The 16,888-nt window shown below is 36.4% G+C and overlaps 3 protein-coding genes across 3 annotated transcripts; 2 read left to right on the top strand and 1 right to left on the bottom strand.

The window, feature by feature from the left end:
- Nucleotides 1-2,875: 2,875 nt before the first annotated feature.
- On the bottom strand, nt 2,876-9,107 carry coq10a (coenzyme Q10A). The gene is made up of 5 exons (XM_067445773.1): nt 8,459-9,107; nt 7,326-7,472; nt 6,919-7,111; nt 6,728-6,829; nt 2,876-4,476 (listed from the first exon to the last, which is right to left on the bottom strand). The coding sequence occupies exons 1-5, from the start codon at nt 8,596-8,598 to the stop codon at nt 4,309-4,311; spliced, it is 750 nt and encodes a 249-aa protein (XP_067301874.1). The 5' UTR covers nt 8,599-9,107; the 3' UTR covers nt 2,876-4,308.
- A 551-nt stretch (nt 9,108-9,658) lies between these two features.
- Nucleotides 9,659-12,860, top strand: si:ch211-148l7.4 (uncharacterized protein LOC563603 homolog). Its single transcript, XM_067447200.1, has 2 exons — nt 9,659-9,818; nt 10,515-12,860. Exon 2 carries the CDS (start codon nt 10,519-10,521, stop codon nt 11,980-11,982), a length of 1,464 nt encoding a protein of 487 aa, XP_067303301.1. The 5' UTR covers nt 9,659-9,818; nt 10,515-10,518; the 3' UTR covers nt 11,983-12,860.
- A 1,121-nt stretch (nt 12,861-13,981) lies between these two features.
- snrpg (small nuclear ribonucleoprotein polypeptide G) lies at nt 13,982-16,582 on the top strand. The gene is made up of 4 exons (XM_067447199.1): nt 13,982-14,126; nt 14,340-14,362; nt 14,661-14,785; nt 16,283-16,582. Exons 1-4 carry the CDS (start codon nt 14,095-14,097, stop codon nt 16,331-16,333), a joined length of 231 nt encoding a protein of 76 aa, XP_067303300.1. The 5' UTR covers nt 13,982-14,094; the 3' UTR covers nt 16,334-16,582.
- Nucleotides 16,583-16,888: the final 306 nt, after the last annotated feature.

Below are 16,888 nucleotides of genomic sequence, written 5' to 3'. Positions count from 1 at the left end.
TTCCCTGAAATCACTTCTCTATTTAAACTAAGAATGACTATTGAATAGTAGTTCAGAAGAGTTAGTTCACCTAGTATGTAAATAAATCCTCCTCAGCTGTCACGCCAACTATTTCAGTTTTAGTCTTGTATTTTTACTCTCAGATGTTCACTTAAACCTCTGTTTGTGCGAGGAAACAAGTCGTCAAAAAAAAAAACTGCTCTGAGCCTGTCCAATAATTGGCAGTTTGACTGTGTTCATATTGCTAACATCACATTTCTCCTTGTAAGAGCACTCCATGGTGGCAAAACGGTCCTCTCTCAATAGAATTGATTCTATGAGTTCAGTTCAACTTGGGAAGCTTGTATATTTGTTTAAAAGGGTACTGCCCCTTAACTTCAACCAATCGTCTTCATCTTCCTGTATGTTTGTTGCACATGTGGTGCCCTTTTTATTTAAAATAACCAGCTCTTCCACCACCCCCCATTTCACCAGTGGACATATTGGCTTTGATTTGTTAAAGATTTGTGTCATTTACATAAGTTATTGTAGTCGCAGGTAATTCGTGTACCAACTTGAGAGCAAGTCGAATTTGTGGCACTTTGTATGTTCATCCAAAAGTATTTTACCTGTTTAGAGTTTTAGTTTCCCTTTTGTTTTGAAGAATGATGTTTTGTATAAAGATAAGCTGTCATTTTGTGTAGCTATACATAATCTGTGGTTTTATTTATTCATGTAAATATAGTTTGAATGTATGAACTGCATATCAAGAGTCTCACCATACCTAAACCTAAACTTTATTTTAAATCAACTATACCTTTAATGCAATTTAAAACATGACTTGACATGAGATGGTCCTCTGCTGTGGCACACATGGGTCCTGCTCTCTTGCACGCTTGCTCTCAGGTTGTTTTTGGATAATCTAGCAGCGATTTAGGCTAGTCGGTCCATAAGCACTCCAATGGCACTTTCCTCCCCAATCTTCATTTTCTGTCCGTATAACCCCACTCATCTAATAGCATGAGATTATTTGTCTGGTTTGCCGTGACTGTTTTCATCGTGATGTACATCCCGTTATGCTCCGTCGGGTTAATTTAAATAATGAGGTATGTGAAAATGGAGAGAATTGGTTGAAGTCGAATCCACGAGGGTTAAAATGGGGAGGGGGAACATGAGAATGGGTTCAAATGTGTCTGGATTGATTGGGGGGGAGGGGGGAGCTTAGGTGAACAAATAATAAGAAATAAAAAATGGGAAAACTTGACAAAAAAAGGAAAACCAATAAATGTTTTTAACAAACCCTTGAGAATTTTTCTTTCTTTCAACATGAAAAACTTTCACTTGCATTGTATTTATACGCATAAGATCGTTCAATTAAGAACTTAACGTCCAAGGAAGCTTTTTCCATCACACATAATAGAATTCTTCAATGAGAGGTTCTTTGTGGAATTTCTTGTCATTGATGTAAAATGCCCTTGATGGAACATTTCTTTTTCAGAGTGAGCTGGTATATTAATTTATAATTCATAGATTTAATGTATTTGGAATATCCACTCATAATGCTAATTTATATTTGCACATGTTCAAATGAAGTTAAATATGGGTGCTGTTTGATACAGGCAGTTTTAACAAGTCAAACAGAGAAATGCCATATTTCGATAGCTTTGGAATGTCTAAACTACCTAACTTTTTTTTAAGGGATAAATGCTTAACCAAAATATAAGGGATAGTGCACCTATAAATGAAAACTTGTCATGTCATTCCAAACTTCTACAACTTGCTTTCTTTTGCGGAAAACATTTTAAAGAACACTGGGAACCAAACAACATTGGAGCAGTTTTGTTATTGGTAACTAAAACTATTAAAAACATCAGTAAAATAAAATAAGAAAAACTTAAATGATAATTAGAAATGTTGCCTTTGCAACTTGCTAAAATTATATTTGAAGTACTAATGTTGACATTAACATTGTGTCCCTCAATAACAAATAGACACAAAAACATAATATTCAACAATACAATGGCATAGATCACTATTTTCCAGAGCTGCAAAATTACACCAGTAATTTTTGGCAGACTAAATCTCACAAATGTTGATATTCAGATGAAATTACAAAATTAAAAATAGTGAAGACATTCATCAAAAGTACTGAGATGTAGAAGTACTGGTCAAGGAGGAAAAAAATAAGGTGGGGTCATCTTTACCCCAGGTTACCCTATTAGTAAGTACACTGTCTGCTTATATATTAACACTTTATTTTGATGCTCCACAACAGAAAACACTTCTTTGGTGGTTTGAAACTTGAAAATGGCAGTGGCCGGCAACTTTAAAAATCAATGGCTGGGAAAGGATGAGTGGATTAGTTTTTCCAGTAGCTCCTGTAGAGTGTGGTGCTACCAACACCAAGGTCATGGGTTCGATTCCCAGTGAAAGCAAGAACTGACAATGTAAAAAAATTAATAAAAATGTGTACCTTGAATGCAATGCAAGTCGCTTTGGATAAAAGCATCTGCCAAATGCATAAATGTAAATGATTTTTTAATCAAGTTCAGTTTTAATGATGAATTCTGTGTAAAGATCTGCATGGAAAACATCTTGAGGTCAGGGCAGAAACTCTTACTATAGTCTCTCACGCTGATATAAATACATGACCCAGATACCACAGCCTTACTCAGATTTCCTCAACCTCCACTGCCAGCTTCACGTTGTATTCTTTGTTCCCTTGGTGTTCACCACTGTTATGTTTTCACAAGCCCTCCTGTATCTCCTCAGTGGTGACAGTTGAAAAATCTAGAAATGTGCTACAACTTAGAGGCAAAAAAGAAAACTAAAGGGTCAGTGCATATCCAAATCCAACACGTTGTACTTCACGCTTCCAAATAAATCCACACGCACGTGTTTTGAAATCAATTTATAGATTCTCAAATTAAAATAAATGCTTGTGCAAGGTTATAACACTGACAACAAATAAGGTGTACTGAACAGGACATTCATTTCATAGAGAATTTGTTTCCTAAAACTGTGCTTTTCTTGCTCTTCTGAAGCACTGATCAACTCTTTGGTTGTTATTCACAGTTGGTCAACCAAACATTCTCACTTAACAAACAGTTAACAAGATATATATTTTTTGATACACCCTAGAAATCTACTGATGGTGATGTTACTTCCATGGAAGACCGGGTGTTTGATACAGCACAGAAAAAAGAACAATCGGCACGTGTACAATTACAATGCTCAATGTTATTTGAAGTCATTTATAAATGCCATGAACGCTTAGATAAGGCATTGAAATGGCTAAAAATAAAATCTCATAAAATAACAGTTCGCTATGCTTGTATCCTGTAGCTTTTTTTTGAAGAAATCGAATGAATAAAGTAGTGTTTAAACACACATTAATGGAGCAACGAAACAAAAATGGCACAGTCTACATGAACAGGCACAATCTGGGATCACTATTAGGGAACAGCACGCTGACTTCTTACATTTCATCCTTTTGGATTTCTCCAAAGCCCTGAGTTTGCGTGAATGCATCCAAAGAAAGAAAAAGCATGCTAAATATTCTAAATTCACCTTCGTTACAATATGCTACTTCTATAAACAAAGTTTATTTTGTTGTCTATAAGGATAAATATTTAGGTGGGAGAAATACTTTAACTGTATAATTTATTATTCATTATATTTACAGTTGTGATTGAAGCCACACGCCTCGAGTGTGACTTCTTGAGATGAATATTATAAATTCAGTGCAGTGTGAAAGTCAAGTAGGTCATTGCAAGTGTGTTCAAATTCAGTCATTTTGAATTCTCACCATATCCAAATCTAGTTGTATACCACCGAAAATAATATCGACATAAAACTGTAATATGCGTGGAAGCTGCGCGTTCACAGGGAGGCAAGTAAACAATGGTGCTGTGTTTTAAAAACTGAGGTAACAAACCGAAATTGATTTTGTGTGGTAATCGACAGCATGCAACATTTCACCTAAAACATTCCTTTCAGTTTCAGTAATAAGTTCTTCAGATTTGGCCCCGACAAACCCAAAGCAGGAAAGAAAATGTAAACGAGATGAAACCCTAATGAAACGACCTAGTGTTTGCTCCTCGACTTCTAAATCTCACCGTTCAGAGCGGCAGTAAATCAATCTTCATTCACAGTCAAAAAGCAACCAAAAAGAAACACGTTTGAGGTTCAATACCTCATACTGTCTAAAAGTGAATGGTATCCATCGTACCATCCCATTGTAATCTAGTGATGCGATTTGTCATGCGATAACCGTGGAAAGAGTTTGGCGAGTTCCAGATGCAGAAGAGTCCGGTGTGATGATGCACCTCACGTTTGATGGATCTCGTGAAACATGAGCTCACGGGGTATCCTCGTCTCGGGCCCGTACAGTTTGCCCGCTCTCCGCTCAAACGCCGCCACCATCTGCTTCACCACCTCGTCGAAAAACACGGTTGCTAACTGCGAATGCAGCAGTGAACGGAACTCGAACGAGATCTGGGGGAAGCCAACGACATCCAGAGAGAGAAAGAGAGAGAGAAACATTTACAGACATGGTAGGTTTGCTTCCTAACAAACACTAAACAGTCCCACCCTAGAAACGGCTGCCATCCACCAGTGTTATTAACTAAAACTAATAAAAAAACATTTGAAAATGTAGAAATAAACAATAACTACATTGAAATCAACATTAAGTTAAATTAAATAAAATACTGAACTTCATTTGAACATTTCTATTTTATTTCGGTTGTTTTAAACATTTCTAATTTTCGTTTAAAGTATTTTAAATAAATAAAAACTACAGACATATTAAAAAAACGATTAAAACTGACCGAAAACAACAAAATTAATAATTATTAACTAATTATTAAAAATGAATAAATACTATAGTACTATATTAAAGGGTTAGTTCGCCCCCAAATAAATCTCATTTATTACTCGCCCTCATGTCGTTCCAAACCTGCACGACCTTCGTTCATCTTCAGAAAACGAAATCCGAGAGATTTCTGTCCTACGACGCTACCACTTTGATTCGTCATAAAGTGATCTTAAAACTAATCCATATGATTTGAGTAGTTTAGTCCCTATTTTCTATGATACATTCAAGTGATGAAGAGATTTAATTTAGGCTTTTATTTACATAAACATTCATGAACTTAAACATCAGTTGTCATAAACGAATGGAAGCTCAAGGATGTTTGCTGGACGTGTGAAAACCAATGAGAATGAGGTTTATTCTCGTGCGTTTACGCAGATTCGGATGAGCTTCTTTAAATGTTTATATGTGGATAAAAGCCTAAATTCAATCTGTTCATCATATAAAGTGTTCATATAGCTTCATAAAATCTGGACTAAACTGTTCAATTCACTGGATTAGTTTTACAATCTCTTCATGAGCTTTTTAGAGTGTCAAAATGGTAGTGTGGTAGCTGTCAAAGGAGGGACAGAATTCTCTCAGATTTCATCAAAAAGATCTTCATTTGTAGCCTAGAAATCTAGACGCACCCTAGCGGCAGAAAATCTAATTTGCAGTGAGTGTCTTCTAGCAACTCTCTGTTGGATTGTGAGCTGGAAAAATGGCCAATCACATCGTGTATAGAGTCGGTGGCGGGCTTAACATAATGACGGCAGAGTTGCGGAGGTTCCACGTGCTTCTAGTAAACACAGAAGCTGGCGAACAGAGGTCTTTCAAATCAGCTTTGGCCACGACTCTGGAAGACTTGGAGTTAAGCTTTTCTCTGAGAAAAGATCAAAGAACGGCACTGAAGTCATTCTTAAGAAAGGAAGATGTGTTCGGAGTTTTCCGACCGGATACGGCGAAAGTTAAATCTATCGTCAAGCTCCGCTTCACCTTCGTTGCTCTAGTTGGTTGTAGCGCTATCCAAGCACGCAGCAGAGGGAGTTTGAAGTACAACCGTTTATCCCGTCTCTAGGATTGAGCCCTGCAATGGTGAGTTTCTTCTTGAAACATCTTGATGTGGGTCTGGCTTGTCAGGCTACTTAATTTGTGTTCTGAAGATTAATGATAGTCTTACAGGTTTGGAACAACACGAGGGCGAGTGATTAATGACGGAACTTTCATTTGTGTGAACTAACTTAATGATACTAAAATGAAATGCATAAACATTATGGGAAGTGCGGTAGCCAGGTTGGATTTAAAATTTGTCAGCTGAAGACCCAAGTTTGGGTTGAAGACGAAAAAAAATGCTCCAAGCACGATGTTCTCTCACCACTGCTGGTTTCTAACACACATACATTGTTCGTCGTGATCTTGTGGCTCTCAGATCAGAAACCAGAGTGGATGCTCTCTGTGTTTTTCCGTCATCTCTGGGCGTGTTCATATGTAAATTGTGTGAGCTTATTTTGTCCATTAGATCGAATGATTTGGAAAAACCCATACATTTAGCGCCCATAAACCCTCCCCTCCAAGAAATCAGGACAGAAGTGGTTGAAAGTGGACAAAAGAGACACCAGGTGTTAACGGGAATGTGTCTCCCTCGTCTACTTGGTCCGATCGATCAAAACGCATTTTAATACTAGGTGTAAACAGGGCCTGAAGAAAGTTCAATGCTTAATAGCTCCCCTTTAATAGTATGACAGTTTTGGAAGATAGTTTTACCCTCTATTTTAAGAGGTTCTAAAGAAAGTTCTGCAAGCTTGACAGATCTAGCAACAATAAGCTTGGAGTGGTGGATATCTAGGGTGGAGTTTAGCGAAGGGTAAAGTTGATGCTGTACATGGTACTTACAGAGAAGTCCACCGTACATGTGCGAGGATAGCCAGGAATACCAGGACTAAACCGCCATATTGTCTCTAAGTGATTGAAGAGTTTACCATCCGAACACACCGCCTGAAATGGGATGGGGAGAAATAAAATTAGTTATGAATTCTTCCTTTGTGTTTCTGAAGGTGTTGAAAAGCACACACAGAATGACTTACTTTGACGAGATGTGGACGGACGTGGCTTATCATAGAAGTGTATCGTTCAACAACCGGAGGGAAGCCCACTTCCAGCTGGGCTTTGGCGTGACCGGCCCTTTTCATGATGGTTTGGGACTTTTTACACCACGGTACAAAGTGTTTGTAGTCATCCACATTGGCTACCACCTCATACATTTCTTGCATCGAGTACCTAAAGACCAAAACACAGGCACATCTCTCCAATTTCAAAATTAAGCAAGAGCTCAAATTGAAAATACAATTACTTTCAAAAATGGACATTTTTGTCATTAATTGAAATAAAGCTTAAATAAAATAAATGATATGCTAGATTGCTGTCTTGGCGACTAACTGGAATTAATACAAAAATAAAAAATAAACTAAATAGAAATTAAAGGTCAACTTACCCTAGTATTCTCCTCTCTGAATACTCTTTTCTCTTTTTGGTGAGGCTGATGAAAGATCTCCTGTGAGGAGTGAGAGTCAAATCTACTTCGGAGAGACAGAGAGTGCGAGGATACCGAGTCATCAGGATCCCGCATGAGGACAGGTGTCTGGTAAAGAGGACAAATATGAGACACAGGTTTCTGATAAATATATAATAAAACAAAACACGATCCAATTGTATCAAGCATAAATAAACCATGAGTCAAATTGGGGGAAAAATACTATGTTAGTCAAAGGCTGCCGAGATCTGCTTGGTTACAAACATTCTTCCAAATATCTTCCTTGGTACATTTTTCTAAATGGTAACTGTATAATAGGCTAGAGTTTTCAAACTTAATGCCATATTTGATCCCAAATATGAACAACCTTTTGTGGGGGACCCCCTTCCAAAAATCCATCTATATATTTTTTTTATGTATGAAAAAACATTAGATGAATAGGCCTAGTGTGACATTATAAATACAACATATTGTTCCCAAACTTAAATCATCTATATAATGTTGGATGTATAAACCTGAAGAACATTTTCAAATAAAAATGATTTGTATAACAATACATGCACGTGTAAGCATTTACATACTGTGTTAATATCGAGCATAACAAAAGGGGCTAGTGAGGAAAAACTCACTAGTAACAGAAACAATTATGGAATGTGTACGGCAAGAAAGGAAAGAAAAATTTAGAAATAAAACAGTTAGAACGGTCGGTAGACTTTATCCATTTTTGCTTTGTCTTTTTATTCTCTGAAATTTTCAGGTGACCCCTTAGAACGTTTTGGGGGACCCCTGGGGGCTCACAGACAGGCCAGTGTTCTATCGGGGTAAAATGGTCCACATTAAAATAAAAAACAAAGCTTTTGATACTGAAATGACATCCTATCATAACTACGGTTCTTAACTATTGTAACTGTTTGTATTTTTTTTTTAAGAGGAAATGTTACTATGGTAATTTTGTGAGGTGCGTTTTGTTCAAAGATATGACACGTCACCCGTTCAATAAAAGTCTCATGTGGTGTATATATAATATTTTTATGTTTATATAATATATTCCACAATTTAAACGGGACCGGTAGACTGTAAGTACGGTATTTTACCTGATGGGCCAGTGCTGTATTCTCTCTCTGCATTTAAACGGGCTGCTGGAGCGACACGGACCAACGGCCGCTATTTCTAGAAAGTCACTGAATGTCCGAACACCCATCGGGATCCTCCGGGCTCCCCCTGACACGGCCATCAATAAAACAGTGTGACCTTTCCAATGTGTGTAAAATTATGCCGAATAATCTTGAATAACACGATTAACACGGTAATAAACAAACGCGCGCGGTCATCTCTATGTGAACAAATGAGTCGACTGTTTTTCAGTGAACTAGATCCTTAATTATCTAGAATCATATTTTGACTTCAAGACAAACATCTGCTGAAACAATAGTCCTTCCTCCTGCGATTCCTCCGACACCGATTGAGATTAAACCGGTGAAGCTTTCATAAGCTGCCGGTTGTGTGGATGTGGAACACTCTGTTCTGATGTATGGCCGTGCGGACAGGTGCAGCTGCCGCCAACTGGACCGGAGGAGGACACAATGTCAAATAAACGTTAAAATGTTATGATTTCAATTCTGAACTGGCGCATTCTGTTTAAATCGTCGTAATAAATGACATGTAGATAAAACCCATGACATTAACGAACAGATATTAATCCTCGTAATAAGTGGGGTGCCATTTCATTCCAACTCAGTAGGGGACGATGTTGCGCGGTTTGAGTACATTTCATAATAAAAGTTTACTACTTTCGTTCTTATTACATTAATAAAAAATAGAAATGTTACTAAAACTTATAAATATAGACTATTATAATATTTATGGCTATTTTGAATAGCTTGTTTTACTTTAATATTAGTTTAAGTTTTAGTAATTTTGTTAAGCGCTTTTGCCACTTTTTTTTATGTCAGTTTTAGTTTAAATTTTTCACCCAGTACTTATATTTTTATTTTATTTCAGCTTTATTTCAATTAACAAAACGATTTTTTAAAAATCATTTTAGGTAACAATAACAAAGTTGAATACTTGATACATTCATTTATAATCACTTACGTTAACTCTCTTATCAAATGATAATTAATCAAACGTGTAAACCATTTATAAATAAGAATTTGTATGAGTAAGTCTTTTCTTGGATCATAATGCATTTAATAAAATAAAATAGAAAAATAAAACAAGTTACAATAAATCTTCCGCATCGTCATAAATGTGCATATGGGGAGATGGGACTTGTAGTTCTTAAAACTGCCTGAACTAGTTTGGGTAGAAGTGCATGGTAGTTGAACTGAAAGTCCGTTTGCGTCTAACCTCAAAACTTCGTGCATTTTGTGTTCATGAACTTAAAACCTCTGCTGTAATGTCCACATAGACGGGCGAGAAACACATTTTGAGTGATACAAAGTCCTCGAGTAGGTGAGTTTGTATTTCAGCAGCGTAGCAAGACCGCTAGTAAACTGTTCCTGTTTCAGTGTTGCGTTAATGCTCCATGTAGTTTATCTCGGTGTCTTCATTATATAGCTATGCATATCCGTTTGTTTCCTTAATTTATTTATATTAAAAAAATCTCTAGTCAAGAATGTAAACATGTTCCTGCATTGCAATTTAAAAACTTGTATACTAAAAGTAATTTATTCAAGCGGCCATTACTCCAGTCTTCAGTCACATGATCCTTCAGAATCAGAAATAATTCGAATATGCTAATTTGGTCCTCAGTTACTATCGATTATTAATAATGGTTATTTTTATTATCACTGTTGAATATCGATTTTGCTACATAATATTTTTGTGGATTTTGTCCAGGATTCTCTAATGAATAAAGAATTAACAGAATTAATTTGAAATAGAAATTGTACGTAACATTAAAAATGTCTTTACTGTGACTTTTGATTAATAGGTCCTTGCTGAATAAAATTATAACTTCAAACTACTTCAAAATTTTGATTGATAGTGTATCACTTATTTATGATAGTATTACTACTTTTACTTTATTTTTGATTAAATAAATACAGCCTCGGTGAGCAGAAAAAGGCTTCTTACAAAATCAATAAAAATTGAGAATAATGGAAATTAAACGATTTATGATTTAATTTTTTGTCTTTTCAAATATAGAAATATGGATTCCGTACATTGCAACTGGAATAGAGCAAAAGGTGATCAGATATCCACTAGGTCCAGACCGATGTCAGACACCTTATCAAAACTGGCTCAACTGATCACTTGCATGGAGTACAAACCAAAACCACAGGCGTCTTCCTCCATCCGCAAAGACGGCGGCCACGAATTGTCCGAACTGAACTCCCTACAAAAGCTCCATTGCTGTGAACGCTGTGGCCAAAAGTTTGCTTTGCTCTCTAGTTTACAGCTACACAAGTGCCCTGGTGCCTCATCTATGTGCCAAACGTGCAGAGGGAAACCCACAAGGAGTTCTTCGTGCCCTTCCTGCGGGAGCGAACCTTCAGGCCCATGTCGCCCAGAAGATCCCTTCAGTCAAGACGGCAGCCCCTATGCGTGCGCCCCATGTGGACAAGCCTTCAGCCACAAACAAGAGCTGCTGTACCACCAGCAGGCCGGAGACTGTCAGCCCGCAAAGACTCTCAAACCTTCTTCACCTTCCTACTCCTCCTCACCACCATCTAGCCCAAGCGGCAGCGAGTCTCTTTCTCCGTGCACTTTGTGTTCCAGAATGTTCCGTTCCTCTGCTGGACTCTCCTGCCACATGCGCTTTACACACGGAAATATGAAACGCAGCACGAAGACGTTGTTTCAATGTCGTTCCTGTGACAAATCATTTCTTAAGATAGCACTGCTCCAACGGCACAGGAAAGAGGAACACCGTCGCAGAACGAAGAGGAAAGGTCTCCTCTCAAGCACGTTGTTTCCATGCCGTTCCTGTGACAAATCATTTCATAAAACGTCACTGCTCCACCGGCACAGGAGAGAGGAACACCGTCGTGAAACAAAGGAGAAAGTTCTGAGAAAGGAGAACTCAGGGAAAGCTATCAGGAAAAGGCAGAAAGGTGAGATGTACCCATGCCGCCACTGCGGAGAAGAGTTCCCGCACCATCTGACGCGCTGGGCGCATTTCAAACACTGCACCGCTCTCCATCAGACCCAGACTGGTGCCGACGCAGCTGGACTCGAACCAAAGGCACCAAAGGAACTTAGGCCTTCCCAAGAAATTAGACCAAAGAGAGGCAGACCGAGGACCAAAAATCTACCTGCTCAGGAAGTGGAAAAGAATAGTCAGGATGACAACGATGAAGACGAGGATGGCGAGTATCCTTGTACGTCATGCGATCAGGTCTTTTGCTCCAAAGCTGCTCTGCGCGTGCATGAGGAAATCCACGAGGAAGTCCACGAGGAAGTGCCTAAAGAAATTCAGCGACCTGCTGAACCGCGCAGGTGTTGTAGTGTCTGTAAAGGTGGGATTCCCCTCTCTGAGATTCCAGAAGATTGTGAACAGAAAGTCTATCACTGTGTGCCATGTGCCGAAGCCTTCATAGCCCTGGACGCTTTTCTAGAGCACTGCCAGAAACATCTGCTACGTGAGAATCAAGATGAATTCAGTGATGACTGAAAGAGCTTCCTTAAAAAAAAAAAAAGAAATAGTTCACGCAAAAATTGACAGTTATTTTCTCACATAAGTTTTTTTTTTTTTTTTTTAAAGAAACATTGCATTATAAGACAAAAAGCACAATTAAATTGCTCCAAAAACTTGAATATAAGTTTTTTGTTTAGTGTGTGGCCATTTCAAAGAAAAAGCTAAAAAAAATTCAAATTTTAATTCTTGGTGAACTGATTATTTAAAGATGTAGTCGACCTAAAGATGGAAAATCATTTACTCACCCACATGCCGTTCCAAACCTGTATGACTATCAATACAAAAGAAGATATTTTGAATAATGTTGATAACTGAAACGTTCTGGTTCCCATTGTCCTCCTTTATTTTGGATATACAGTATACACCATTGGGAACTGAAGCTTTTTATTTACCAATATTCTTCAAAATGTCTTTGGAAAGACATATGGTTGGGTAAATTATGATAGAATCTTCATTTTTGGGTGGACTATCCATTTAAGGGCAGGGAAAATCTTCTTAGGCTATCAGGAATTACATTCATCAGGCATTTTTGGTTTGGGTACACTGTCTAAATATTATCAGTATTGTATAGATTTTGATTTCTGTGGTTCATGAGGTATAATATTGTATGGTGTAAACATAACTTGCTTCCACTACACTGAGCCAAACTGCCTGACAAATAACAGAGGCCTTCGATAATAAAGACAAGCCAATATTATTTTGTCAGATACGGGTACTCATTAAAGCTACTTCTACGCACCAATTGTGCTCCTGGATAAATGTGTTTCCATACTTTCACACAGGCTTAGCGGACATACAGTATATCCATTATATTACTGTGAGAATATGGTAAATTTTTTTTTTTTTTTTTTTTTTTTTTTTTTTACACACACATTTTCTAAATGGCCAGTGCCTTTGCTGAAATGCAAAACCAGCTAAATGAATGTCCTTGGTGTTATCTGCCAAGTTGAGGAACATTGTATCTTTGGATCTGTGAGATGTGGCTACTGAAGTTTTATAGACTGTTTTATCTGGTCTATTTTGCATTCTACTCGAGAATTGTGAAATGTATGTGTGTTATTTCATTAGGGAAGTAAAGTAAGCTTTATTCATATAACATTTTATAGTCAAAATATCACAGTCCGAGAATCTGTTTTCTGAGAGTCAGAGGTTTGCTGCTGAACATTGTGCTTAGTTTAACATTTCAAGTTATAAGCATTACAAATATTAGCATGTTTTATATACATGATATTTTATGCTGTCAGACCAAATATTTTTGTAAATAATATATACTGGAGCATGAACTATCTGCAGGATTGACACCATAGAGCTTTCACATTAGGTCATCATGCTAAAGAAAAAAAAGTACATTTTACTGCATTTTTGTTTCTGATGTTTTATCTAACACTTCTAACATTTTCTCTTCCTGACAGCAAAACATACCTTTTTTGCTGTCAGGCATCAGGCTGTCAGGCTTTTTGCATATTTTTTTGCACTGACACATTTTTTTGTCTTTAAACACTGTGTAAAATCCACTTTATGGCTCACATTGTACATGATGAGTGCATATATATATATATATATATATATATATATATATAATATTTTATTATTAATAAAGTTAATATAGACGGGATGCATTTTGAATTCACATTAATCTACATTAATCTCTGGGTATATTTACTAGAAGCTACCTCCAGTTTCATCTGCTTTGTCCCAAGATGTGTGATGATTTATTTTTCTTTAAAAAAAATTGTAAGAAAATTTACCTCGTCACCTATGAAATTTTTAATGAAAGTTTTTGAATAAATTGTTTTAAAAGGTTTGGTAGTAGTTGTTATATTTGTTGCTCTTTAAAAAAAAATGACACAAATAGGACAAATATATAATAATCATTTGCTGTAAAATCTTTTATTGAAGCCTGTCGAGTGTCGCAATGTTATTGAAGTTCTTCCTCCGCCACTACAGGGGGCGATATTGCACATGCACACGGTGACTAGTACAGAAACGCGCCACTTCCTGCACTTCACGCATTCTTCTTTCCGTTGTTTGAAGCGTGTTTCAAACGTTTTTTGTTTTACAAAAAGGTATCTTACTTACTGAATAAACATGAGCAAAGCACATCCACCTGAGTTGAAAAAGTAAGTACTTCAACCTTGAATGTAATCTTAATTGTCTTAGAGTTAGAAATTGCGATACATTTTTAGCATTGCATTATTCAATTGCTTTAAGTTAAGTTAACCGGTTTGTCTCCGTGTATTTCGCAACCAGTATTATTCTCCTTCAGTGCACATACTGTATTGCCGTTCTATTCTGGTTTAAATACAAATCTTATTTTATTCTTTCCTTTTAAGATTTATGGACAAGAAGCTTTCACGTGAGTATAATGCGTGTCCCCCCCCCCCCCCCCCTCACAAATTATTATGCAGAAATGTCTAAAATACAAGGATGACATGTATCTGGAAGTCTAAATAATTAGTATTTCTAAATATATTCGATTTCAACAGTATTTGTATTGTAACCCTGTTACTATGTATGTGCAAAAAAAAAAGAATACACTGATAATGCTGCATGTATTGAACTACACAATATCTGTGTTCAGATTCGCTGTCTAATAGTTTTTATTAAGATGTGCATTTCGTTTGTGAAGATGATATTTTTGTGTGCGCTTTCAGTGAAGCTGAACGGTGGTCGTCATGTCCAGGGCATTTTGCGTGGATTTGATCCCTTCATGAATCTGGTCGTTGATGACACTATAGAAATGGCTCCTGGGGGACAAATGAACACCATTGGGATGGTGGTCAGTACTCAATATCACAATCTATTACATAACTCAAACTTACGGTTGCTGACGCAATTGTCATGTTTAGTAGAGGTGTGAATATTCACTTGCCTTACGATTCAATTTGATGATTTTTGATGCATCTTTCCCTCCAATTATTTTATTAATAGTAATTAATATAGTAGTTATCACAATATGGCTCTTTTTTTCTTTCTATTATGCAATAGTCACTGCATAATCTTTTGTGTGTTAAAGAGAGAGTTAGCCCGTAAATGAAAATTAACCTTAAGCAGTCACCCTCAAGTCATCCTAGCTGTATATGATAAATTCTTTCAGACAAATAATACAATCAGAGTTATGTGTAAAAATAAATAAATAAATAAATAAATAAACATGTCCTGGCTCTTCTAAGCATTATAATGGCAGCCCAAAATTTGAAGTCCAACAAAATGCATCCATCTATCATAAATGTACTCCATATGGCTCTGGGAGTTAGTAAAGGCCTTCTGAAGTAAATTGATGGATTTGTGTAAGACAATATACATATGTCTTATGTATTCAACTTACAAAGAAAGTGTAACACCTCACGTATTTCAAAACACTTATACTACGTCCGAAGTCATTGTTGCACCAGTTATGCTTTTTCCGTAGTTGAAGGCGGGTCCTTTACTTTTTAACATGTTAAATATGGATATGCTTACAAAAACCCATTGATTCGCATATGAAGGCCTTTGTTTATTTATTTGGAGTACTTTTATAATGGATACACTTTATTTTTTATTTTATTTTTAGCTTAAAAGTTTGGGCTACCATTACAAAGAGCCAGGACATTTTTTAATATAACGCCGATTGTATTCATCTGAAAGAAGAATGTTGTATACATCTAGGATTTGCTTGAGGGTGAGTAAATCATAAAGGAAATTTTAATTTATTTGGTAAATGTTCATCTTTTTTAAAGATGCAATCTGTAACTTAAAAATGATCCAAAATACATTTTTGAGCCAGTGCATAACCAGCCAGTGTTCAAAACTATCTCCTTACCTTAGTCCGATTCACAATGGTAAGTTTGTAATAATGTGTTCTAATTAGAGTGATACTGGTAGCTTAGCATGGGAAATTCGAGCATATCTTTGCGTCATTAAGTCACGTCTGTAAACATTAAGGAGCTCTGCAAGTAGTATCGCATGTAAGGAGGCTGCAGGCGGCAGATCATTTATATCCTTTTCTTACAGCAGCTGGAATAATTAAATGTGTCATTTTTATAGCGGATTGTAATCCAGAAAGGTCTAAACGACAATTATCAGTGACAACTGGAGATTCACCCATGTGTGATTTATTAATGCTTTTTTTTCTCAATTGGTCAGAACAAAAGTGGCAGACATTACTTACTTGTTCAGCTGACAAGGCAACATTCTTATTTTGGTCATACTTCCAAGATGTAGAATCTGATTGTAATTGTAATTTGTTCTTCTCTGTGCAGTGATGTATGGTCTTCTGTTTTTGTTGTCTCTTCAGGTAATCAGGGGAAACAGTATAATCATGTTGGAGGCTCTTGAACGAGTATGAGGAAGATGGCCAGCTTTTTCCCTGCTTTTCTGTATTTTTTTTCTTCCTTTTTTTTGTATTTGCATCCAGTCAGCAAATGGGTTTCTCATGTCGGTTTACAACAAAGACTAAATACTAATGCAGAAATCCTTGATTGTTAAAATGTTCTGTTTTATATAAACACTTTTTTTGTTTTTATTGTCTTATGTCTGTAGAAATTTGTGTACACAATTCAAAAAACAATTTTTGAATAAATGGACTATAATGTGATTATCCTTTTTTATTCAAGCTTTTCAATGTCTCCTCTTTTTAAACATCTCAGTACCTTAATACTTTTTGAAGCCATTTAACGATCTTGATTTACTGAGTTCAAATAATGTTTTGTATAAAGATTTGTTAAACTGAAAACTTTACTTTAAAAATTAGTTTAAATGATTTCTTTGTATAATCTAGCTATAGATATGATTTTCTGTGGACCATCATAGGACAGGATAGGATAGAAATAAGCAAATCAGAGTTGTCCTTGTCCTGGGTCAAGAAAATAAATGCTGTATAAAAATATACAGTAATAAATTA

This window comes from Pseudorasbora parva, chromosome 6 (genome assembly GCF_024679245.1).
Source record: "Pseudorasbora parva isolate DD20220531a chromosome 6, ASM2467924v1, whole genome shotgun sequence".
NCBI lineage: Eukaryota > Metazoa > Chordata > Actinopteri > Cypriniformes > Gobionidae > Pseudorasbora > Pseudorasbora parva.
This window is presented reverse-complemented; position numbering and strand designations above follow the sequence as displayed.

Bases quoted from the DNA above. Each gene is read 5' to 3' on its own strand.
- coq10a (XM_067445773.1), bottom strand. From the start codon at position 8,598: ATGGCCGTGTCAGGGGGAGCCCGGAGGATCCCGATGGGTGTTCGGACA. The intron at 6,830-6,918 runs GTAAGTCATTCT...ATCCCATTTCAG, and splicing joins TCCGTCCACATCTCGTCAAA to GCGGTGTGTTCGGATGGTAA. The intron at 4,477-6,727 runs GTAAGTACCATG...GGCTTCCCCCAG, and splicing joins CATGTACGGTGGACTTCTCT to ATCTCGTTCGAGTTCCGTTC.
- si:ch211-148l7.4 (XM_067447200.1), top strand. From the start codon at position 10,519: ATGGATTCCGTACATTGCAACTGGAATAGAGCAAAAGGTGATCAGATA.
- snrpg (XM_067447199.1), top strand. From the start codon at position 14,095: ATGAGCAAAGCACATCCACCTGAGTTGAAAAA. The intron at 14,363-14,660 runs GTGAGTATAATG...GTGCGCTTTCAG, and splicing joins TATGGACAAGAAGCTTTCAC to TGAAGCTGAACGGTGGTCGT. The intron at 14,786-16,282 runs GTCAGTACTCAA...TTGTCTCTTCAG, and splicing joins TGAACACCATTGGGATGGTG to GTAATCAGGGGAAACAGTAT.